A 26,480-nucleotide genomic window follows, 5' to 3' on the forward strand; every position below is an offset into this window, starting at 1 on the left:
CAGAAGGAAGAGGACAAAGAGAACGAAGAGAAGACCATGATGGAAGCCTACCTATTAGTTTTAAACGTTGTTGTATTTGTACATGTGGAAGCAAGTCACGTTTCCCCCACAACCACCGCCGTTAATGTTTCCCTCACACCAACTTTCCCGTGCTCAGCACTGATCAGCGAAGTTCAGACCTGGTGCACAAAATTCATGATGTGGAGATGCCGGCGTTGGACTGGGGTGAGCACAGTAAGAAGTCTTACAACACCAGGTTAAAGTCCAACAGGTTTGTTTCAAACACGAGCTTTCGGAGCACGGCTCCTTCTTCAGGTGAATTCACCTGAAGAAGGAGCCGTGCTCCGAAAGCTCGTGTTTGAAACAAACCTGTTGGACTTTAACCTGGTGTTGTAAGACTTCTTACTGCACAAAATTCATGACATGGTACTCAATGTCGTATGTGATTGAATCACTGTTGGTGATTGCAATTCTCTGCATCATAGTACAGACCCTCAGGTTGAGGAAATGGAAAAGGAGAGCCTCCCGTTCCTGCCCCTCAACCATTTACGGAGTTCAATCCCCTATTTTCGGTTTTCACCAATCCCCCCAACCCCTTGATGCCTAGGAAATGAATAAAGCAGTATGTGAATAAAGAAGATACTAATGTATTATATGGTTCTGAACTCGACTGCCGAGTCAGAAAGTGACATGTAATGTGGTGTGAATGGATAAGATTTTTAGACTGTAATAAAATGTTTAAAATGAGATAAGGATAGTAGTTGTGATAGGTAGAGGTTCCCGGTTAATGGTAATGCATGTCCCCTTTGACATAGCGCCAAGTAGAAAATGTGAGTTAAAATTTTCTTGCCATATTTAAGGACAAAGTAGGCGCCCAGGAACTTGCTAATGTCAGGGAACCCAAAGAGGGCACCCAAAGGCACTCGAAGAAACATGCGTAGGTGATCCTTCACAATTTCTCGTGAGGATCACAAGGAGGGAATGTAGCCATCTAAGATGGACACTGGGCTACAAAATGGAGAACTGCTAAGACTGCAGGGAAAAACAGTCATAGTGAGGACAAACAGCTTGCAGAAGACTGTTTTACATTCTGCACGTACAGAAACCAGTTTCTAGCCAGGTGCAGAGTTTCAGCCAAAGGTGCAAATGGGAAACAGATCTGCATAGTAATGAGGTGATCCAGATCCAGACCCCGGACAATAGAAACATTTAAGTATCGATGGATACTTTTCCATAGACGCCCAGACAGAATGGCGCCAAAGCAACCAACACAAAGAGCCGTAGGGACCGCCCCACCCATCGAGGATCGACCCTAAGATTGGGGAGTTTGAAAGATATCGATTGGGAAAGACCCAATCAATACCTAGCAGGTGAAAGAACCCGCCCCAAGGGGCACGGACTTCTAGGACCTATAAGAGTAGGTCCTGCACATGGTTCGGTCTGTTGTTTTGCTCTGGCCCAGATCTGTTACATCGCATCCTGACTCCAGTCTCATCACTGGCCGTTGAGCATCAGCCATCGAACTGTAAGTGCCACCACAACGATCGCTACGTGATCCAGACCTTGCTAGCCCTTGACAACTTTGCCGAATCAGAAAGTTACAGACCAAGAACGGGACGAAGGCCTTGCTCCCTGACCTTGCCTGTTCCTGTCTAGATAAGTATTTAGTTGTTTAGTATTAGAAGTAAGTTAGTCTCTTTAGCGTATGCATGCGTATTTATTATATTTGGTATAATAAACACCAACCGTTTGGGCTTACTAATCGGTGTACGGATTATTACTTTGCACCTGACCTTGATATACTTGTGACGGTGTCTCAATACGGCACCTGGCGACTCCGAGCATAATTACACATACAGAGCCATAGTAGTGTTAAGCACACGGCCTTTAAACGGAGGCGTGTTAATCACACTCCAGTAAAACGAGCAACAATGAATAACTTCAATAACCTAAATTGGCATAGGGTAAATAAGATTAGAGAGATGTATGCATGGCTCAAAGTTTGGCATGGGAGAAATAGGTTTTGATTTATGGGATACTTGAACCAGTACTGAGGAAAGTGGGTGTCATACCCACTTAGGATGGTGTTCATTTGAACTCTGCTAGGACCTGTGTTCTAGTCAGTCATTTAAATAGGGTCGCAAGAAAGGGCTTTAAACTAAATAGTCAGGTGGAAGGAATCATGCAAAAGGAGATGGTGTAAATCAAAGGGAAGTAACAAGTAAGAGAGCACAGTAGTGACTTAGGTAATGAGAACATTGAGTGTGGCAGGAAGGGACAGAATCAGCAGTTAATTCTACAGAGCTCAAAAATGGCAAAGAGAGGGCAGCACGGTGGTCTAGTGGTTAGCACAACCGCCTCACGGCGCCGAGGTCCCAGGTTCGATCCCGGCTCTGGGTCACTGTCCGTGTGGAGTTTGCACATTCTCCCCGTGTCTGCGTGGGTTTCGCCCCCACAACCCAAAAATGTGCAGAGTAGGTGGATTGGACACGCTAAATTGCCCCTTAATTGGAAAAAATAATTGGGTAATCTAAATTTATTTAAAAAAAATAATGGCAAAGAGACAAATTTAGGTTTTGTATCCAAATGTGTGCAGAATGAATAACAAACTGAATTACTTGTTATCACAAATAAAAATAAGGAAGTATGATCCAATAGCCATTATAGACACATGGTTGCAGGGTGACCAAGTCTGGGACCTGAATATTTGACATTTCAAAAAGATAGGAAGTTAGGAAAAGTGGTGGGGTAGCTCTCATGTCAATAATACAGAAGCGGGACTTAACCTTGGCTTGAAAGGGCAAAATGTAGAATCAATTTGTGCAGCAATAAGAAATAGAAATGGTAAAAGGACTCTTGTGGGAGTAGTCTATAGACATACTAACAGTAGTGACATGGTAAAACAACATATACAAGAGTGTGTAAGAAAGATAGGGCAATATTCAGGAGTGACTTTAATCTACACGGCAAATTGGGGGAATCAGATTGGCAAAGGTAGCGTGGAACATGAGTTCACAGAGTGTTGTCTGGTCTGTTGTCAAAATGTGAAAGTCTTAAGAGGGGGTGGAATTCTTAAAATGCATTTAGGAGAGCTTTTTATGCCAGCCGGAAATTAAGGTTTTTAATTGGCGGAGGGTCAGTTGTAATAAAATAAGTTGGGATCTTTCCAAATTTAAGTAGGAGCAGTGGGATTCATTCAAAAATTAAACAGACAACTAGGAGATTTGCACAGTAACTTCATTGCAGTGTTAATGTAAGCCTACTTGTGACACTAATAAAGATTATTATTATATATTCCCATGATAGCAAAGGATGGCAGCAATAGGTCTAGAGGTTGGATAAGGAAACAAAGGCAAGGCTTTTGGTTGATACCGAGGGATCAAAACATGGAATCCCTTGTAGAATATAGAAAGTGCAGGGGGTTACGTATGAAAGAAATTAGGAGAGCGAAGAGGGAGCACGAAAAAGCGCTGGCGGGTAAAATAAAGGAAAATCCAAAGATGTTTAATAAGTATACTAAGGGCAGGAGGTTGACCAGGGTAAGAGTAGGGCCCATTGGGGACCGAGGTGGCAATTTATGTGTGGAACGGGATGATATTGGTGTGGTTTTAAATGAGTACTTTGCATCTGTCTTCAAAAAGGAAAAGGATGATGTAGGTATAGAAATCAGGGAGGCGCATTGTGATTTACTTGAACAAATTAACTATGAGAGCAAGAAGACATTAACAGTTTTAATGGGACTTAAAGTGGATAAATCCTCGGGGCTAGATGAGATGAATCTCAGGTTGCTGTGGGAGGCATGGGAGGAGATTGCAGTGGCTCTGACAAAAAATTGTAATCTTCTCTGGCCACAGGAGACATGCCAGAGAACTAGAGGACAGCTAATGTGGTGCCATTATTCAAGAAGGGAAGTAGGGAAAAACAAGGAAATTACAGATCACTGAGTCTAACTTCAGTTGTAGGGAAACTACTGGAAAAGATTCTGAAGGACAAAATTAATCTCCACTTGGAGGCAAGGATTAGTCATGGATAGTCAGCATGGTTTTGTCAAAGGGAGGTTATGTCTTTCAAATTTGATTACATTTTTAGATAAGGGTGATGCGGTTGATGTCGTCTACATGGACTTTAGTAAGGCTTTGACAAGGTACCACATGGTAGGGTGATGAAGGTGGTAAGAGTTCACAGGATCCAGGGCAATTTGGCAAACTGGATCCAAAACTGGCTGAGTGGTAGGAGGCAGAGGGGGATGGTTGATAGTTGTTTTTGTGACTGGAAGCCAGTTGTATTCCACAGGGATCAGTTGGGTCCCTTGTTTTCTGTGTATATCAACCATCTGGATGTGAATGCAGGAAGTATGATCAGCAAGTTCACAGGTGACACAGAAATTGGTGGTGTGGTAAATAGTGAGGAGCAAGGCCTTAGATTACAGGACGATATAGATGGGCTGGTTAGATGGGCAGAAGAGTTGAAAATAGAATTGAACCATGAAAAGTGTGAGGTAATATATTTTGGGAGGACTAACACGGCAAGGGAATGCATAATGAATGGTTGGATCTGAGGAAGTACAGAATATCAAAGGGTGTGCAAGTTCACAGATCTCTGAAGGCAGTAGGGCAGGTTGATAAGGTGCTTAAGAAGGCCAATAGGATCCCTGCCTTTATTAACCAAAGCTTTGAATATAAGAGCAGGGATCCTGAAGATGTATAAAACACTGGTTAGACCCCAGTTGGAGTACTGTGTGCAGTTCTGGTCATCATATTATAGAAAGTGATTGCACTGGAGAGGGTGCAGAGGTGATTCACCAGGATGTTGCCTTGGCTGCATCGTTTCAGCTATTAAGAGACTGGATAGGCTGGGGCTGTTTTCCTTGGATAAGAGAAGGCTGAGGGGGGTCCTGATTGAGGTGCATAAAATTATGAAGCACATGGATAGGGTGGACAAGAAGGTACTTTTCCCCTTAGCGGGGGGGGTCAAAAACCAGGGGGCATAGCTTTAAGGTAATGGGTAGGAGGTTTAAAGGAAATATGAGGAAAATCGTTTTCACCCAGAGGCTGGTTAGAATCTGGAACTCACTGCCGGAAAGGGTAGTAAAAGGCAGGAACCTTGACAAATTTTAAAGTATTTATATCACTTTAAATGCCATTGCATACAAGGCTTCAGACCAAACATTGCAAAATGGGCTTAGAATAGTTAGGTGCTTGAAGGTCGGCATGGACTCGATAAACCGAAGGGCCTCTTTCCATGCTGTAAAACTCTATGTCTCTGACTGTATTCAGGGCAATTTTTTTTAACAGCAGTACATTCTAGAGCCAACCAGGGAGCAGGATATTCTAGACCTGGTAATGAGCAATGAGAGGTTTAATCAGTAATCCCATGGTAAAAGAACCTCGAGGCTACAGCGACCACAACATGAAAGAATTTCATGTTCAGTTTGAAGGGGAGAAGTGTGAGTCTAAGACTAAGACGACAGATCTAGTGAAAGTGAATTGAGAAACTAGGTTAAAAGGTAGGGCAGAAGAAATGTAGTGGCAGACGAAGGAAATATTTCAAAACCCTCAGCAAAAAATTATCCCCAGTGCGAAGCAAGATTCAGGATGCATCCATAACCACTGAATAAAGTACAGTATGAAAGTGAAAGAAACATTGTACAGATCTGCAAAGATTAATGGTACATTAGAAGATTGGTCAAATTTTAAAAACTAGCAAAGAATAACTAAAAATAAAGATGGAGAAAGAAGAGTGCAGGAGAAAGCTAGCTCGTAATATGAAAGCAGGTAGTAAGAGTTCCCACAAGGAATAGAGTAACGAGCACTAATTTTGGTCCTTGAAAGAGTACATGTGGTGAACTGATAAAGGAAAACAAGAAAATGGTAGAGACATTGAACAGGTATTGTGTGTCTTTCCGCTTTGTAGAAGACTTGGAAAATTTCCTAAAATACTTGAAAATAAAAACCTAAACAGGAAGGAGGTACTTAAACCAATCATGATCTTTAGGGAAAAGGTGCTAGAAAACATATTAGATCCAATGGCTGATAAGTCCCCAGGATCCGATGGCCTAGGTCTTAAAAAAGGTAGCTGCAGAGACAGTAGATGCATTGGTTATAGTCTTCAAAATTCCTAGGTCCTGTGGATTGGAAAGGTCCTGTGGATTGGAAAAAAGCTAATATAACACCTTTGTTTAAGAAAGAAGAGAGGCAAAAAGCAGGAAACTACAAACCAGTTTGTCTAACATTTGACATCAGTAAATTGCTAGAATCCATTATTAAGGACGACATAGCAAGATACTTAGAAAAATAATAATTTCATCAGGCAGAGTCAACATAGGTTTGTGAAATGGATATCATGCTAAACTAATTTATGAAGAGTTTTTAAAGAAGTAACGAAGCAAGGTGGATAAAGGGGAACCTGTAGATGTGGATTTGCAAAATTTGAAAAGGTACCACATCAAAAGGTTAAAACACAAAAAAAGGTACATGGAATAGTTGGTAACATATTCACAGGGACAAAGGATTAGTTTGTTAACAGGAAATACCAAGTAGGAATTGTTTTTTTTTTCAGTTGGCAAGCTGTGACAAGTGGAGTGTCATAGTGATCAGTGGTGGGACCTTAAATATTTACAATCGACACCAATTATTTGGATGAAGGGACCGTGTCAATGGTAGCTAAATTTGTCCATCACACCAAAATGGGTACGAAAATAAGTTGTCAAGAGGAAAAATCATTTATACAATGGGATACAGACATATGAATTGAGTGGGCAAAAGTTTGCAGATGGAGTATAATGTGCAAAATTTTAACTTGTTCACTTTTGGGAGAATAGAAAGTAGTATACTATTTAAATGGAGAGAGGGTGTGGAACTTTTATAGCAATGTTTTTCATACTTTTTTTCCTAGAACCCACTTTTGCCATGCTGGTCAACCTTTGCGACACACGTCACGCTCGCTTACCTTTAATACGAAAGGGGAGGCTGCTTGGTCGTCATGATTTCACTTGCACATCAGGTGCAGACGTCAGCCAGTTCATTTGTGCGGTCTTCATCCCTATGCAAATGGAAAATCCAACTTCGCACATGTAGGTTGTTGTGAAGTGCAACAGCAACAAAATGCTTGTTTTACTCAGCACTGGGTACTCCTGGGAGTAGCTACCTAGAATGCTGACAGCCTCAACGTCTTTTGGAGTATTTTAATGAGGTATAACAGGTCAGCTCCAGCAGAGTAGTCTTTGAATTTGGAGTCCGCTGTAAGTTAATAACTGACTCTGGGATCTCAACCTCAAAAGGAATTTTTCACCCACTACTTCTCTTTCAAAATATGAAACTTTTCCTCTCATTTGCCAGTACTTCCCTACATATAGCACACAATTGACAAAACCATACCCAAAGTAATCATCTTTATATTGCTTTGTTCCCAAGACTTGCTTCTTCTTTGTAGGTTGTTAACCGAGCTCCTGGTGCTCTGTATGGAGCGAACACTAGCACTGCTCTGTCCTGCCCTGGACTCTCCTGCACAGCTCTCTCCAGCAGATTCTGTTTTGAGATCTGTCCATTTGAGTCTATGGCCATTTTTTTCTTTTAAGAAAATTAATCATCTTCATAGTCCTCTTGCCAGCAGCTGGAAAATGGAAGCAGCTCTCCTCCGTGATTTGGTACCAAAAGCACATACATGGAGGGCGCTTGTGCAGGGCACGTGGCCTGCTCTCTGCTGCCACTTATGGCTGGAAGACTTCACGCAACCTCATTTCTTTTCATTTAAAAGGTGGCAGTGGCCATCATTCTCAATGTAAAAGCTAGTATTGGCCGTTGGGCGCTTCTCCCGTGATTAGGATCACCGCGGGAATGGCGTGACTGATTGCTCAGCAACCCTCCTCACACCCGCCCGTGACCCGTACTTTGAAAAATCCTGCTCAATGGTACAGAGGGATCTAGGTGTTCTGGTACATGAATTGCAAGGTTAGAACGCAGGTACTGCAAGTGATCAGGAAAGCAAATGGAATGTTGGCATTTATTACCAGGGGAATGAAATATAAAAATAGGGATGTTTTCCTGCAGCTGTAAAGGACATTGGTGAGACCACATCTGGAATATGGTATAGCTTTGGTCTGTATTTCTAAAAGATATAACTGCTTTAGACAAGGTTCACTCACCTCATTGCTGAGATGAGGGGCTTATCGTATGAGGAGAGGTTGATCAAGTTGAGCCTATACCCTTTTGAGTGAAGAAGAATGAGAGGTGATTTTATTGAAAGATACAAGATCCTGAAAGGATTTGTTAGAGGAGAAACTAAACCAGGGTACACAGTTTAAGAAGAGGTTTACGATTTATGAGAACACACTACTTGTTTGTACGTGGAATTCTCTTCCCCAGAAAGCAGTGGAGATTGGGTCATTCATTTTTTTCAAGACTGAGTTAAGACAGATAGACAAGGGAGCTGGTTTTATTCATGGCAGAGTTAGACAGTTAGACAAGGGAGCCAAGAGTTTTACAGGGAGTGGACAGCAAAGTGGAGTTGAGGCACAACCTGATCAGCCATGATCTTATTGAATGGTGGAGTAAGCTTGAAGGGCTAAATGGCCTACTCCTGCTCTTAAGCCCTATGTTGTAACTTTCTTTACTCAGAAGGTTGTGAATCTTTGGAATTCTCTACTCTCCAGGCTTGAGGGTGCTCGGTTGTAGAATATGTTGTAAGAGTCCTTCCTGTTTATTTCCTTTGTCCTCATTTCATTTATTCTATTACTTTGGTCAGTGGACCCATAACTGAGATGTACCTAAGCAGAAGAGTGTGTTCCTAGGTTTTGTATTTTGGAGAGGAGAAACCAGACTAGTCGTAACCGAATGAATCGTAAGAACCTGTTTTGGAGGAAGTTTGTTCGATTGGCTAACTGGCAACTGGTGGGTTGGCCAAGGACAGTGTTTTGCCTGACAACTGTCAGTGATTGGTTCCTGCCACATTGTTTTTTGTTGGAGAGAACCAGTCAGAAGCCTCTTGACCTTCGAAGGGAGAGGCGTTGTGCTTCCTCCACTCTCTGCTGCCGGTTGCCTGATGCTCCCATGAGTCTGCAGCGAAGATCATTACAAGCTGCAGCAAAAGGAAGTACCCAACTGAAGGCCTAACCTTAAGAAAGAAGCTAACTGGAAGACATCCATCTGAATCAAAGATCCTTATCCTTTTATTTTACTATTATTTATCTTCCCTTTTCGTCACCCGTCTCCTTCTGTGTTTGTTTGTATGTGAGTGTGTAGCAGGTGGGGAAGTTGGAAGGGGGGGGAGGGGGTTGGAAATCAGGTAGTGTATAGGCAGTTATTGTTTTTTGCCAGTTTAATTTTAATTGCAGTTAATAATAAAAGGTTACCCGTGTATACATTTTTAAAATTTGGTGATTCGCCCTGTACATACGCGACTGCATAGCAAAATTTGACTCCAACACCATCTACAAGTTTGCTGACGACATGACCGTAGTGGCTAGGATCTCGAACAACCATGAGTCAGAACACAGGAGGGAGATAGAGAATCTAATGGAGTGGTAGAACGACAATAATGTCTCCCTCACTGCCAGCAAAACTAAAGAGCTGGTCACTGACTTCAGGAAGCAAAGTATTGTGCACACCCCTGTCTGTATCAATGGTGCCGAGGTGGAGATGGTTGACAGCTTAAAATTCCTAGGTGTGCACATCACCAACAATCTGTCCTGGACCACCCACTTTGATGCTACGACCAAGAAAGCACAACAGCACCTATACTTTCTCAGGAAACTAAGGAAATTTGGTGTGTCCACATTGACTCTTACCAACTTTTATAGATACACCATAGAGAGCTTTCTATCTGGCTGCATCACAGCCTGGTATGGCAACTGCTCGGCCTTGACCGTAAGAAATTGCAGAGAGTCGTGAACAACACCCAATCCATCACACAAATACGCCTCCCATCCACTGACTCTTTCTACACCTCCTGCTGCCTTGTGAAAGCGGGCAGCCTAATCAAAGACCCCTCCCACTCAGCTTATTCACTCTTCCAACTTCGTTCATCGGGCAGGAGATACAAAAGTCTGAGAACACGCACTAACTGATTCAAAAACAGCTTCTTCCAGACTCCGAAATTACCCTCTTATGGATTGATCTCTTCACACATTTTCTCTTCCGAGTAGTACTACATTCCTGTATGCTTCAACCTATGCCTGTGTCTATGGACTTACATTGTGTATTTTATGTTTCACCTATGTATTTTCTTTTCATGCACGGAATTATCTGTCTGAACTGTACACAGAACAATATTTTTCACTGTACCTCAGTACACTTGACAGTAAACAAATCCAATCTAATTTAACTCAACCAAAGAAACAGGTATCAATATAAAATTTAATTTCAACTGTGTTGCAACTCTGGGTCAAGTGGGGCTACAATTGAGTGTGCACTAGCCCAGGTTATTGTAACAATATTCAAGGCTCAGATAGATAGATTCATGCTCTCTCAAGATATCAAGAGACAAGCGGAGCAGACGGGAAAGTGAAGTTGAAGCAAAAGATCAACTGTGATCTCATGGTATGGTGGTGCAGACTCGAGGGGCTTTAACAAGTTATTAACAAGTTTCACTGGCAAGATATCTTGGCATTCCTCACAATGTGTTTTTTTTTAGAAAAAACTTTTAACCAACAGATTATAGAGTTGCATTAAAAAATGTATGTTTAGAGATTGAATACCACCATTAATTAACATGTCCCACTAATTTAACTCTCAGTGAAGCAGGGCTATGGGGAGCCAGGCAGATGGGGGTGGATGTTTCAGCTTCATTTTCAATTCAGTTATTCATGATTTGTTAGAAACCCCAATCTGAACCTGCCAAGCCTGAATCAAATATAGTATCTGATACGCATTTGTGCTTAGGTTTCCCTATTAGTTGGGTATAATGGGGAAATAGATGGAAAACTGACCATGGAGGTAATTCTTTATTTAATGTCCATGTAAACCTCTGAACAATACTAATTGCATCCCTGGTGATGTACAGTGCAGTGAGAATGGAATGGACCAGCCCATGAACATTTGCAGCATGGAGTAAACATCTAATTAGCAAAGGGCTGCTGCACGTTATTTACTGTGCTGGCACAGGATCAGAATCATTGTGCTTTACACAGTACAAGTGTACAATGCGGCATTCAAATTAACATTTCACTCTACGTATAAATTCATTTTATAAAATTACCACTCGATTGGAAATTAATTATTTGCATATTTTCATATTTGATGTTTTGCTAAATATCTGACACCAAAATATAAACATCTGCTTTTGATACAGCAGTAATATTATGAAAACGTTGCTCATATGCTGAAGTATTAGCCTGTCACAATTACTGATTCAAAACCGTCAGAAATAACATTGGAAAATCAATAGAAATAGGAGCAATTGCTCAGAATATTCCAAATATTGATGAAAACTAACTTTTTTTTAAAATGAATTTTGAACTTTTACTGGATGACTTAAAGGATGACAAGATGTTTGAAGACTTTTACTGTAACAGACTAAAAGCATTATTTACCAAAAACACAATTTTATTTTCAACTACAGAACAGAATTTTTCCCTCTTACTTCGACCAAAATCCCCCAAAAAAACTCACTTTATTGGTATACTGTACTCTCCATTGTACCTTAAATAATCATTCAATTCTCTTGTAAACAGTCCAAAGATTCTAAGCTCCCAAGGGTTCATTTCCATTCTCTTCCTTTCCTAGCCTGGTAACTTTTAACTCCAGACCGCTGCCTTCTGTGTTGATGTTTTTTCCTGGTGATTCACCCTCCAGCACATGTTAGGCGAATCTTACAGCCTTGTTTCAAATCCTCACAACTTTGGTGTCTTTGATCTGTTCATGAACTCCCACCAAACCTGTGGCCTCCAGCTGTTCTCTCTCTCTCTCTTCCTATTCTGCCCCCACCCATCCTTGGATCCTGACAGATTGTTTTGTCAGTGTTTCAGGGAAATCTCAGAAATCCTTCCCGTCTCAAAACCTCCATGGCAATGTGAATCATGTGGACCTTATATCAATGTAGAAACCACAATCTGAGACCCGAACTGCCTTTTTCTTGGAAGTAAATAAACAGTTTGAAGCATAACTTTTAAAACTGGGCATTCTCAATGCCTTCCTGGGACTTCGGTGGTTAGCAGTCTAACCTCTGGAAACACAAATCCTGCTGGTGTCATCTCCAAATGTGAACACTTTATGCCTTCTTTCCATAAAAACAACCCTGGCCTCCCTTTAATCTTTAACAAGCACAGCCCCAGGCGTGTTGTCAGGCAGTCTTCAGAACAGTCACATGACCCCTTCATTTTGCCGAACATTACAGACACAGTCCTTAAGAATAATAATTTTTTAAACTTCACATTTACATAAAATGCCAGAGTAAGGTTTAAGGGAAGTTGAAGATGAGAGAATATGGCAATCAGCCACATTAATAAAGGTTACGCGAGAAATGGTATAAGATAAAAAAAAGCTCATTCAGTTAGATAATAGTTGTCTGTGGTGTGTAGAAGTATAAAAGGCTTACCTTCATATGTTCCAACTTCTAGAAGAGTGCCACTCTCTTCAAGGTTAAGGAACTCCTTCACTGTGAGAAAGTTGTAGTCAACACCAGGAACTTCTCCTTCTCGAGGTGGTCGAGTTGTGCCTTGAAGGGAAGAAAATACAAGATGCTGATCTTCGACAAGGAATTTTTACATTTACCTCAAGGAGAGTATTTTCCGGCATGCTTTGTTCTTTTGCTAGATTTATATACGCCTCGCCTTTGCCCAGCAACTGATTAGTAGATTAGCCATGCAAGTGTCTGACCAACTTCCTTGATATATTTGAGGAACTGATATCCCATCTGGATGAGGAAAATTACTCGATCCGTCTTTTATTTGAAGATTCAGTACTCCTGGTCCTTCTGATTTTTTTACCTTTTATGACCAGTTAAAGTGGATTCTTTCTTATCTTACCATGCTTCCTATCTTTCTAGTCCAGCACCCGTGGAATTATTTTGTATGTTTTGCTTTTTGCATGCAAAGTGTATTTAAAATGTGGTAATTGTTTCCTAATTGTTTTCTGATTCTCAGGTCATCTGTCTTACTTCAATTCCCTGAACTAAATCAAAAAATGCTTCTTTCCCGAATAAACCAGACCCAAACTAATCCAGGAACTTCTGGATTCTCCATTTTAACTACAAGGCGCTTGGAGTACAAGAGTAGGGAAGTCTTGCTGCAACTGTACAAGAGACTGGTGAGACCACATCCGGAATACTGTGAGCAGTTTTGGTCCCCTTACTTATAGAAAGACATTAATTCATTGGAGGTGATTCAGAGAAGGTTCATTAGGATGATCTCTGGTATGGAGGTATTGTCTTATGTGCAAATGTTAAACAGATTTGGACTCTAGTCATTGGAATTTAGAAGAGTGGGAGGTGATCTCATTGAAACATACAGAGTAAATACTGACAGGATGTTTCTCCTCATGGGATAGTCCAGCACCAGAGGAGAAAGTCTCAGAATAAAGGGGTGTCAATTTAAGACTGAAATTAGGAGGAATTTCTTGGATTAGAATCTCTACAATGCAGAAAGAGGCTATTTGGCCGATCGAGTCTGCACCAACCCGCAAAGAGAGCACCCTACCTAGGCCCAGACCCCCACCCTATCCCCGTAACCGCACTTAGGGGCAATTTAGCATGGCTAATCCACTTAACTTGCACATCTTTGGACTATGGGAGGAAACAGGAGCACCCGGAGGAAACCCACACAGACATGGGAAGAACATGCAAACTCCACACAGACAGGAATCAAACCGGGTCCCTGACGTTGTGAGGCAGCAGTGCTAACCACTGTGCCACCATGCCGCCCACCATTTCACTGAGAGAATTGAGAGTCTTGGGATCTCCTTGTTACAGAGAGCTGTAGGACAGAGTCCTTGTGCATATTTAGAGCTGAGATAGATTCTTGATCAGTAAGGGAATCAAGGCTTATGGGGAAAAGTCATAAAAATGGACTTGAATGCCCGATCAGCCATTATCCTACTGGAAGTCTAAGTGCAATACATCCACTGGTTTGTTTTTATCCATAGCACAGGTTACTTCCTCAAAGAGCTCCCAATAAGTTGATTAATCATGATTTCCCCTTCACAAACTCATGTTTACTTTGCCTGATTATCTTGAGCTTATACGACCAAGGGCCTCATTCTTCCAGCGGAGCGGGGAGCGATTTTTGGAGGGGAGAGCTGGAAGGTAAGCTGCGTTTTTGGTTTTTAAATTTACTTTTTCGGAGCAGGAAACCGGAAGTCGGCCGTGGGGAGAATTGGGAAGGTTGTATTACCCAATACATTTGAACGGTGAGGCAACCCGAGACACTACACGTGTAGTGTCTCCCACTCTCCCTCCTCCTCTAACCTAAAAAAAAGACTCAATGCTGTGAGCAGGTAAGCTATCTACTTTTTTTTTCGCTGGGAAACTAAGTAGAGGTGATGGCAGCAAGGGCAGTGGAATTTTCCTCCTGCAGAATGTTCGAGGTAAGGGAGACCACCGATGTCCTTGCTGACTTCACCTGCGGGAAGTGCAGCCATCTCCAGCTCCTCACACACCGTGTAAGGGAACTGAAACTGGAGCTGGATGAACTGAGGATCTTTCGGGAAGCTGAGGGGGTGATAGATAGAAGTACAGGGAAGATTGTTACACCCGAGAACAAAAGTAGCTGGGTAACAGTTAGAGGTGGGAAGAGGAGGAAGCAGTCAGTGCAGGGATCCCCTGTGGTTGTTCCTCTCAACAATAAGTGTGTCGCTTTGGATACTGTTGCAGGGGATTACCTAGCAGGGGTAGGCTGCAGTGACCGGGTCTCTGGCACGAGGTCCGGCTCTGGGGCTCAGAAGGGAAGGGGGGTAATTAGGAGAGCTCTAGTTATAGGGGACTCAATAGTTAGAGGTACAGACAGGCAGTTCTGTGGGCATGGGCGAGACTCTCGGATGGTTTGTTGCCTCCCGGGTGCCAGGGTCCATGATATTTCGGATCGTGCCTTCAGAACCCTTAAGGGGGAGGGTGAGCAGGGGGAGGGTGAGCAGCCAGCCGTCATGATGCACATTGGTACCAACGACGTAGGTAGGAAAAGGGATGTGGATGTAATAAACGAGTTTAGGGAGTTAGGCTGGAAGTTAAAAGCCAGGACAGACAAAGTTGTCATATCTGGTTTGTTGCCGGTGCCACGTGATAGCGAGGCTAGGAATAGAGGAATAGGATAGAAGTCAGAGAGCCCAGCTTGGAGCCCAGTTACCAGTGGCGTACCACAGGGATCAGTTCTGGTTCCTCTGCTGTTTGCGATTTTCATTAATGACTTGGATGAAGAAGTTGAAGGGTGGGTCAGTAAATTTGCAGACGATACGAAGATTGGTGGAGTTGTGGATAGTGAGGAGGGCTGCTGCCGGCTGCAAAGAGACATCAATAGGATGCAGAGCTGGGCTGAGAAGTGGCAGATAGACTGTAACCCTGAAAAGTGTGAGGTTGTCCATTTTGGAAGGACAAATATGAATGTGGAATACAGGGTTAACGGTAGGGTTCTTGACAATGTGGAGGAGCAGAGAGATCTTGGGGTCTATGTTCATAGATCTTTGAAAGTTGCCACTCAAGTGGATAGAGATGTGCAGAAGGCCTATGGTGTGCTAGCATTCATTAGCAGAGGGATTGAATTTAAGAGCCGTGAGGTGATGATGCAGCTGTACAAAACCTTGGTAAGGCCACATTTGGAGTATTGTGTGCAGTTCTGTTCACCTCATTTTAGGAAGGATGTGGAAGCTTTTGAAAAGGAGCAAAGGAGATTTACCAGGATGTTACCTGGAATGGAGAGTAGGTCTTACGAGGAAAGGTTGAGGGTGCTAGGCCTTTTCTCATTAGACCAGAGAAGGCTGCGGGGTGACTTGATAGAGGTTTATAAGATGATCAGGGGAATAGATAGAATAGACAGTCAGACTTTTTCCTCAGGTGGAACAAACCATTACAAGGGGACATAAATTTAAGTGAATGGTGGAAGATATAGGGGGAATATCAGAGGTAGGTTCTTTACCCAGAGCGTAGTGAGGGCATGGAATGCACTGCCTGTGGAAGTAGTTGAGTCGGAAACATTAGGGACCTTCAAGCGGCTATTGGATAGGTGCATGGATTACAGTAGAATGCTGGGGTGCAGATTGATTTGTTCTTAATCTAGGACAAAAGTTCGGCACAACATCGTAGGCCGAAGGGCCTCTTTGGTGCTGTGTTTTCTATGTTCAAATGGTGGAGCAGGCTTGATGGGCTGAAAGGCCTATTTCTTATGGTCTGACAAAGAATATTTTTTTAAATCATTGGATAGATAAAAAAAATCATCCAATATTTCCCAGTCATTCTTGGATATCATTTTGATATGCCTTACCAATCCCCACACTCTATCTTAAAGCTACTGCTTGCTAGTCTGTCATACTGAAGTGGTCTGAGTTCATACGCAGCAAGACCAGGACAATATTTCGGCTTGGGCCGAGAGTGGAAAGTAATATTCGCATCACATAAGAGCCAGACAGTGAACATCTCCAAGAAGAGAGAATCTAAACATCTGCGCTTGACATTACCATCGCTGAATGCTCCACTATCACCATCCCGCATGATACCATTGGCCAGGAATTTAACTGGAACAGCAGGTTCAGAGTCTGGGAATTCTGCAGCGAGTAACTCATCCCTTCCCTCCTCAAAGCCTGTCCAGCATCTACAAGGCACAAGTCACGAATGTGATGGAATACTCTCCACTTCCAAAGAACAAAGAAAAGCACATCCCTCTTAAACATTCCTCCTCTCACCTTGAACCTGTGCCCCCTTATAATTGACACTTCCACCCTTGCAAAGAGTCTCTGACTATCCACCCTGTCTCTGCCTCTCATAATTTTGTAGACCTCTATCAGGTCACCCTTCCAATGAAAACAATCCTAGTTTATTCAACCTCTCGTCATAGCCAACACTTTTGAGACCACGCAACATCCTGTGAACCTTCTTTGCACTCTCTCCAAAGCTTCCAAATGCGACCTAACCAAGGTTTTATATAGCTGCAACATGATTTCCCAACTCCAGTACTCAATGCTCTGGCTGATGAAGGCAAGCATGCCATATGCTTTCTTAATCACCTTGGCCACCGGTGTTACCAGTTTTAGGGAACTGTGGACCTGCACACCCGGATCCCTCTGTATGTTAATGTTCCTAAAGGTTCTGCCATTTACAGTATAATTCGTACCTAGATTTGATCCTCCAAAATACATCAACCCACATTGTCCGGATCAAACTCTATCTGCCATTTCTGTGCCTAAGTCTCCAGTCCTATCTATATCCTGTTGTATCCTCTGACAATCTTCGGCACTATCAGCAACTCTGCTAATCTTTGTGTCATCTGCAAACTTACTAATCAGACCATCCACATTTTCCTCCAGATCATTTATATCTGTTCCATAGATGAATGTGGTCCAATACCCACAAATGTAAACTCACCGAACAGGCGCTGGAATGTGGCGACTAGGGGCTTTTCACAGTAACTTCATTTGAAGCCTACTTGTGACAATAAACGATTTTCATTTCATCATCACTGACAAAGCAGTCTGCTTGATCAGCATCCTATCCACCACCTTAAACATTCACTTACCACAAAGTGGTAGCCATGATTGTCATCTACTGATGTACTACAGTATCTTTCCAAGCTTTTATGACAGCTCATTCCAAATCCATGACCTCTAACTCCAAGAAGACAAAGGTAGTAGATGCATGGGAATGTCCCCTGCAAGCCACTCACCAACCTGATGTGGAATGATATCACTGTCTCCCTTCCTAACATCACTGTGGGTGCACCTACACCACATGGGCTTCAGTGATTCCAGGCAGGGGCTCAGCACCACTTTCTCAAATACAATTAGGGATGGCCAACAAATTGTGGCCTTGCTAGCGACACCCACATCGCATGAAAGAATAAACTATATACTCAGGATATTTCTATTTCTTAACATAATCTCTGTTCCTTAATTTGGCCCATATAAATAATATCTCAACCATAATCCGAAACATACTAGGATGTCCAGACTTTAGTCTTGAAAAAGTAAAGCACAAAATGAAAATCGCTTATTGTCACAAATAGGCTTCAATGAAGTTACTGTGAAAAGCCCCTAGTCGCCACATTCCGGTGCCTGTCCGGGGAGGCTGGTACGGGAATCGAACCGTGCTGCTGGCCTGCTTGGTCTGCTTTAAAAGCCAGCGATTTAGCCCAGTGAGCAAAACCAGCCCCGAGATGACAAGTCTTCTGAAATTGCACAATAATACGTATTGCTGTCTACACAAACTACACTTAAGAAACTGCAGATTTCCAATCAGAGGGCAATAGGATCAAACTGCTTATTTCTACTGGAAGCCTGCACAAGAAGACTCTTCAATTATAAAGCAATCTCCAATAGAAGGCTTGCGTGTGCCAGGCACTGTGCTGGATTTGAGATATTCAATTTAATATAGACTTTGTATAAAAATATTCAATCTAATATAGACTTTAATAGATACAAGCTAAAATGCTTGGCCCTAGCTGATTGCATTATATGAAGGTACGGTCAATATAAACAGAACAAATATAAAATTAAGTCTGATATTCTGATTTTTGGAAAATCCACACTTAGCAATTAAACAAATATTTTATACATAAAGTTGTGAAATTGTACAAAGCTGTGCAAACAATATTATTTCCAAAAGTCATGGATCTGTGCTTTTTTGCGTACACAATTTACTCCAAAACATGCTAGATGTCTGCTAATAAATATCTATGCTTGAAAAACTGTTTGAATTTTTAAAATCAAGTAAAATTAATTTTCCATGGGAGTGCTGCGAATCAAAATAAAAGGAGGCAGGGCGGGAAAGCTGGATTGTCTCATGACTGAACAGTGTAATTTGCAGAGATTTATTAGGGGATAAGGGTAACAACACCAAAATTGTTACAATCCCAGTTGATGTTCTAATTGGACTGTGTCACGAACACACTATGAGGGTATACCAACTTGAACCACCGGGTCGTGGGGTGCACAGTTTTGTTTTTGGAATGGTGTGAGGAGTCATGTGAAAACCCAGCGAGAATAACCAGCCTAGTTATCGTTTTAATAATTATTGAAGACTATTTATTAATTTTTTGAAAGATACCTACAAACAGGACTACAATATTCTAGGACAATCAAGTATATGAATCACTAAACACACCCACAGTTTATGTCGACCAAATCCCTTGTTCCAAAAGATATCAATGATCCTTGAGCACCGTTAGACTTTCCCCAAAGACAATCCAAATTAAATAAATCTACGTCAAATCCAGTTTATAGTTACCATTCAATAAAGGTTGCTAAACAAGTCTGGGAAACATCTTTCCCTGGTCTAGCAAAGATATTTAAACTGTCTTTGCAAAGGTTTCTGCTCGACCTTGACTCTAAGGCTTAGATGTAAAACTTGCCTCTCAGGCCGTTGGAATGTAAATTCGCCTGCCTGCTTCTGAATGTGCTGGCAATTTTCCCTGTGCTTCTTCAATCTGTGTATTTGGTTGTCTGCCTCTCAAAAGTCCTTGGGCGAGATTCTCCAACCATCCGCCGGGTCACAGAATCCCCAGGGGACAGCACGAATCCCGCCCTGCCGCCAGCTGCCGTATTCTCCTGCGCCGGTTTTCGGGTGGGGTTTGCACCGCGCTGGTCGGGGGCGATTGGCAGCGCCCCCCCGGGCAATTCTCCGGGCCCCAATAGGCCAAACGGCCGTTGTTTCATGGCCAGTCCCACCAGCTTGAAATGGACATGGTCCATCACGGTGGGACATGGCTTGTAGGCCGGCTCGCTGAGTCCTCGGGGGGTGGGGGTGGCCCGCAATCGGAGCCCACCAATCTGCGGGCGGGCCTGTACCGTGGGGGCACTATTTCCTTCCAAGCTGGGCTCTGTCGGGCTCCGCTATGGCTGGCGCGGAGAAGTAACCCCCCCCGCATGCGCAGGAATCACGTTGGCCAGTCTGCGCATGCGCGGAACGGCGGCAGCGGTTCTGCGCATGCGCCAACTCGCGCCAGCCATTCGCCGCTGGTTGGCACGGCGCTAACCCCTCTGGCGCCGGTCTAGCCCCCAGGAGTGTGGAGGATTCCACACCTTCCGGTAGGCCCGACGCCGGAGTGGTTCGCGCCACTCTTGGTGCCGGCATCGGGCCAGCCAACCAGTTGCGGGAGAATCCCGTCCCTTAACTCTGGAAATTAGGGTGTACACACCTCCATTGATCTCTCAATCGCCAGGTTAAGTTGTTTCTACGAATAAAGCTATTTACACCTGATTCTGTTGAGATGCCTGCTAATCTTGTAGTGAGAAAGTGCATCTCATCACACCTTTTGAATGCTGGCTACTGCTATCACTAGGCAGATAACCGCTTGTTGCTGAACAGATCACATTCCTATTATGCCTTGCTAAATTTTCTTTTACAGCTGGTATTAGGCATATCCATGACTACGGAAAGATCCCAAAATGGAATCCTGGCTCAAAGGACCGTAACTTTTATTTATTGCATACACCATGGAGGAAGAGAGTCAAAGCACTGCTAATTAGTTTTAACAAAACAAAACAAAATTCATTAAACATGAAAAAATTGGGTTTTAATACAAAACTCCTTTACTCCCACTTCAGTTTAACAATTACAAACATGTTTTAGGATTGACACAGATTATAAAGTATGTCTTAAGCTGCAATGGTCTTATTAACACACAGTCCCCTTTAAGCACACAAGATGACTGTGGTCAAATGCACAATCCACTCTGAACCCAAGTGTCTGTGGATTTCTCCTCAGAATCTCCCCAGATGCTTGTCATTTGAGAGTTTTCAAACTCCACTCCAATAACACGCTTTAAAATGTTTTCACTGGATTTGCATTTCGAACTCCAGTCCAGGTTTTCCAAATTACGTTTTTAAACAAAGCTTCTGCTCCGCTTTAAATAGTGAATCCAGTCCAATTTTACACCAAACCGTTTAAGATTTATTTATTTTGACTGCTATGCAAACTACTCACAATTGCTTTCACTGTTGATTCCCAGACTGTAATTAAACAGCATCATGTTTGATTTACCTTTGAAGGCTGTTGTCTCACTTTAAACCTGGTTACTATAATTCGCACTTTAACTGAAAACACTTTGTTTAATTTTCCTTGAATTCGTCTGAAAAATACCTTGGTCTCTGTTCAACTCCAGTTGTCTTAAACATTCTTTCTGTCCCAATTCCCTGGTTATCTGGACTATAACTTTGCACTGCCTTTTTCCAGCTCCCATGCTGTCCAGCCTCTTTTCTGGAAGGGTTGAGAGATGTCCCGTCTCCAACTGCCAACAAGCTAGTTAAATGGGGGGCAGCATGGTTGCGCAGTGGGTAGCACTGCAGCCTCATGGCGCTGAAGTCCGAGGTTCGATCCTGGCTCTGGGTCACTGTCCGTGTGGAGTTTGCAAATTCTCTCCGTGTTTGCGTGGGTTTTGCCCCCACAATCCAAAGATGTGCAGGGTAGGTGGATTGGCCACGCTAAATTGCCCCTTAATTGGAAAAATGAATTGGGAACTCTACATTTATTTAACAAAATAAAAAAAAACTAGTTAAACTAAAACTTAAGTTTCTCTACCTTACAATTCCCCAGTTACTAAGCAATATCCACATGCCTTTTATTTATTCTTCAAGCCGTAGCCCTCTCTCAGCACAATAGAAACACAGTTGGAACTTAACCATCCCCCACCCATACAAACACGTTGGTTCAGTAGGAATCTAACTGTACGTTTACCTCTCCAGACACAGAAATATTAAATTAAACCCACTTAAAGCTATACCTTATTTCTAATGTTTACCCATACAAATATAAATCCCTTAAAACTACCTTTATTTCCAAACAAAATTCAAAACTATAACAGCATTTACTTCCAAGGTTCAAAGTTAAGTAAGCAACACAGTTCTCAAAATTGAATTGAGCACTATATACCTCAGAACTAATGCAATAGATTTTTCTGCATAGTGGAGCCCTGGTTTTAGAGAGACCATATGACTTATATTGGACAGTCGTGTCGACAGCAACCAGAACAACAAAAAACATACTGCATGGGCAACCCTTTTAAAGTTTCCCCTATTTCAATGCTGGAGGGCCTAAGCCAATGAGTACAAAAATAATTTTGCTCATCTACTGTGCCAGTCTGAGTTATAGGCAGACAATATGGCCTGTCTGACTCAGCCAGGTCCTCAGTGTTGATGCTGCAACCAGAGTTACTGAAACCATCTGGTTTACTGGAGTGCAAGGCAGCCATCTTATTCACTTTGTGAAAGCAGGACCGCTGCTGGCAAAGTACATGAACTGTAAGTATGTCATGACATGCCAGCTTATGACAGGATTGATCAATGACAATGTGTTTTCTATGCAAGGGTTACATAAATTGCCAGTTTCACACTCTACTACAAATGACTCTATGACGTTGTAACTATCCTTGCGGACTTCTCTGAAGTTCTGCTCCTAATGACTGTGAACCTTCCCTTTTATCATTTATTTAAAGTACCCAATTCTTTATTTTTCCAATTAAAGGACAATTTTGTGTGGCCAATTCACCTACTGTGCACATCTTTTGGTTGTGGGGGTGAGACCCATGCAGACACTGGGAGAATGCCCAACTCCACACAGACAGTGACCCGGAGCCAGGATCGACCTGGGTCCTCGGCACCATGAGGCAGCAGTGCTAACAATTGCGCCACCATGCCGCCCGAACCGGCCCTTTTAAATCCTCACATGTTGTTGATGTCAGCAGTCAAGTCTTGCTCAAACACCTCTGAGCTATAAAAGGTTTGCAAGAAAAGATAACCCCACTTAATTTCAATCTTCCAATCTTGCTTTGAGAAGGTGGACTGGAGATTCACTATTTTATTCCCCAGGAACTCACTTGCATTGGAGTTGAATTAAAATGACATTGAAAATAAAAAGCTTACAATTTACTCTTCCCAATGATAATCTTCAGCATTTTCTACTGTATCAAATCAATTGCCAAGACTATAATGCAGCAATACTAAACTGTGGCTTTATTCAATTTAACTGGGAAAAAAAGAACACTTTTCTTTAAATTACAAAGCTACAATTCTGCACTGATGTTGTTGAAAGTTTAAGCCACCATTTAGAGATAAAGTTCTCTACATTCCAACTCTAATGCAGTTTTTGTTAAATGGCTTCATTTTAACCAAGGATACCTTTTGTGCACAAAAATTTAGACCTTTCAGAAGCAAATAATCTTGATTTGGGGTTTTGTACCATTAAATCTGACTTTTGTCCATAATGTCAGATGTTTGGAGGTCAGGTACAGTGTTAAGTAACGCAGTTAGACAATCAACTAAGACACTAATTACTTGTTGCCATGGAAATAGGATTAGGCTGTTGGGAAAGGTGCACAGTCATGCAGATGCAGCATCCCTGAATAGGCATGGAGCTATAATGACAGATCAGGCTTTGTTTCTGTTTCAGTATTTATCACATTTCTGAGCAGCAACAGAAAAAGAAAACATAAGAATAATGATAACATTGATTGAGTTAATCTTGACGTTAGCTTCAAAATCATTGAGAAAAGCGTGTGCTGAGATTTGACAGATGCAATTGAAACATAATGGAGGGGAGAATTGGCACAAATATTTCAAAAGGTACAGGCCAAAAACACACCGGATTAAACATTTTCCTGTATGTGATGTACATCTCGGATAGGTAGTGCATATGCAGATTAGCTCCCAAAGCAACCACCACATTACGGTGCATCCAGTTTTTAAACCACGACTGCTTTGTGTCTGGCGGCAAACAAAGAAATAATCCCAAGCACCCTTGCCGAACATAACAGCAGGATGGCTAAAGCTGAGCGTGGCTTCTCTCTGCGCGTGCCTACTGTAGTCAAGCTTGATGCCCTGGAATGTGCAGGTCACTCTTCAGAAATGCAGCCTCGCATTTGACCAATTGTTGCATTGTGACATTCAATAGAGCTGAAAAGAAAGGCACATCTACCCTCATGTAGAAGGATGATAAGCTTACAACTGGACACACGCCTGACAGATGGCATTTCACGTGGTTTTCATAAACCATCTGCAAATGCAACAATGACACTGACCCACAACATAAATGCATTCAGGTCCATCATACAGATATCTGCATCATGTAAAAAATTTACAAGATATCTACAAAATTGTTCTTGGCCCTGTATTATGCGCTACAACAATAGCTGTACATGACTGCAGTAAAAGAAAAAGGAAATGAGATTTGAATAGCTGGTTCCAATTGAAGTAGTAATTGGAAAAATTAAACAAACAGTCACATGTGCACAAATGCTAGCATTTCTGCTCAGCAGCATTTTAGATCTCACTTTCAAAGTTGAGAAATATCAGAAACAAGTGTCAAGGGCACTCAGTAGAGTGTAAATCTCTGCCACACCGTGTCAACTCAACTTGATCTCAATTATGCAGCTCTTCCTTGCAGCTTTTCCTAGCCCAGCTGATGGTCTGTAACAAAGCTAAAAAAAATAAGAGTTTCCATCGTATAGAGGAGACTTCAGGCCAATTTACTTCTAACAACCTGCTCTGAAAACTCTGCTCACATTTTGACAGCAGTGACAAATCGTACCACAGTAGCTGATGCTATCTACAACATGCTAAAACAAACAATATTCTAAATAAAACAACACTCAACATTTCAAAGGAGGTTAATTCTCCCCAATTCCCAACGTTAATGGATCCTTTAAAATAAATTCAAGAATTTGGATCCTTGCCATACACTAATCAGCTCTTCCTTGGGCCATAGGTTTAATCAAAATCCGTCTATTTGCATTTGAGATCTGTAGTCTAGAAACAAACAGATCAACAAACAGGCCAAAAACATCACCTCTTCCCACCATCAGTGGTGGAGGTAATTAATTCAATACCTCCTGTGACATGGCAAATTTGGAGAGGTTTGTTGAATTAAATATATATGTGTTTGATGCTGTTGTTTCTAAATCTAATTTGACAGCCAATCATGGCAGCTGGCCAGCTCACAATTATGCCATTTCTGTAAATGTATTTCATCCATTCTCATCTGGCTGAGACGACAGACAAGGAACATGCCCCTGGCCTCTGTTGCTGTCAAGCCAGATATTAATAAATTCCTGAGAGAACCTTGCCTTTGCTTGCTTTTAGCTTTCTCCCATTTTCTTTTTTGAAAATGCTTTGTCTTCATTCCCCAATGTCCCCTCAATGGTAGCCAGCTCCGGATTTCTGGACACCTTGCTGCCTTTCTTTGTCAGATGTTTCACAGTCTATGTTTTTGTGTGTTGGGGGAGGCTGTACGTTTTTACAAGAAGTGCCATATATTGCTGACTATAATTTGGAGTTTGTATGCCAAAGCGCAGCTGAAACATTTGACCACCATCTTAGAAATTTTACACATGCTCTTTGCTCCATTTTGCCCTTCTGCAAATAAGTCAATAACTAATGCCATGTAATTAATTTTCTTTCTGATCCTTTTCCACAGAACACTTACTGTCTAAGATAGTGGTTACTTGTAAAATAAAATAGCTCATAAAAGGGTGTAATTGCTTTTATGCTGAACCACGAATGAAATTAATTATATATATTTTTAAATCATACACATTCATTGACAAACCAAGATGCAACCAGCCTATATAAGCACAGGATAGTGTAGATCATACAGATACCTAACGTTTGTACAATTTAAATTACTACTTCTCAAAAAGTATGCATTTTTATCTTACCTACTTTTCAAGAGTCCTTTGGAAATAAGCCCACAAAATAAATAAATGAAGCCATCACCAGAGGATGCATTAAACTGTCCTTGAAAAGGATTTTTAAAAAGTGTTTCTGGTTGCTAGGTATTACAGGCACAACTTGCACTGACTGGGCCAGATCACTGAACTATGTCAATGCTTCTGTATTGGTGGCTTACTCTAATTATTATGGAAAGATCTAGCAAATACGGAAAGATCTACCAAAGTTACCACTTCCTATATAAAGGACATAAAAAGCTGGAAAAACTTACGGCTGGTTTAGCACAGTGAGTTAAATCGCTGGCTTGTAATACAGAACAATGCAGCGTCCCCGAACAGGCGCCGGAATGTGGCAACTCGGGGCTTTTCACAGTAACTTCATTGAAGCCTACTTGTGACAACAAGCGATTATTATTATATCCACACAATCATTAAAACTTCCTGTTTTTAACCTCAGTAACATTACCTGACCCTGACTCTTTCACAGAATTTACTGTGCAGAAGGAGGCCATTCGGCCCATTGAGTCTGCACCAGCCCTTGGAAAGAGTACCTACTTAAGCCCACACCTCCACCCTATCCCCGTAACCCCACTTCTCTTTTTTTTGTACAGTAACGGCTATTTAGCATGTACAATCCACCTAACCTGCACATCTTTGGACTGAGGGAGGAAACCAGAGCACTCGGAGGAAA

At 42.1% G+C, this 26,480-nt stretch overlaps 1 protein-coding gene across 17 annotated transcripts in view; it reads right to left on the bottom strand.

The window, feature by feature from the left end:
* Positions 1 to 26,480, bottom strand: part of magi1b (membrane associated guanylate kinase, WW and PDZ domain containing 1b) — a 535,264-nt gene that overhangs the window by 151,415 nt on the left and 357,369 nt on the right. For 16 of the 17 annotated variants that reach the window (XM_038810577.1, XM_038810576.1, XM_038810581.1 and 13 more), the window contains one exon: positions 12,532 to 12,651. In XM_038810577.1, the coding sequence (XP_038666505.1) occupies positions 12,532 to 12,651 (120 nt within the window). Of the gene's footprint in view, positions 1 to 12,531; positions 12,652 to 16,595; positions 16,645 to 26,480 lie in introns of those variants that run through there. The other variant, XM_038810582.1, reaches the window with a different exon arrangement.

Source organism: Scyliorhinus canicula, chromosome 11, assembly GCF_902713615.1.
Source record: "Scyliorhinus canicula chromosome 11, sScyCan1.1, whole genome shotgun sequence".
Classification (NCBI taxonomy): Eukaryota; Metazoa; Chordata; class Chondrichthyes; order Carcharhiniformes; family Scyliorhinidae; genus Scyliorhinus; species Scyliorhinus canicula.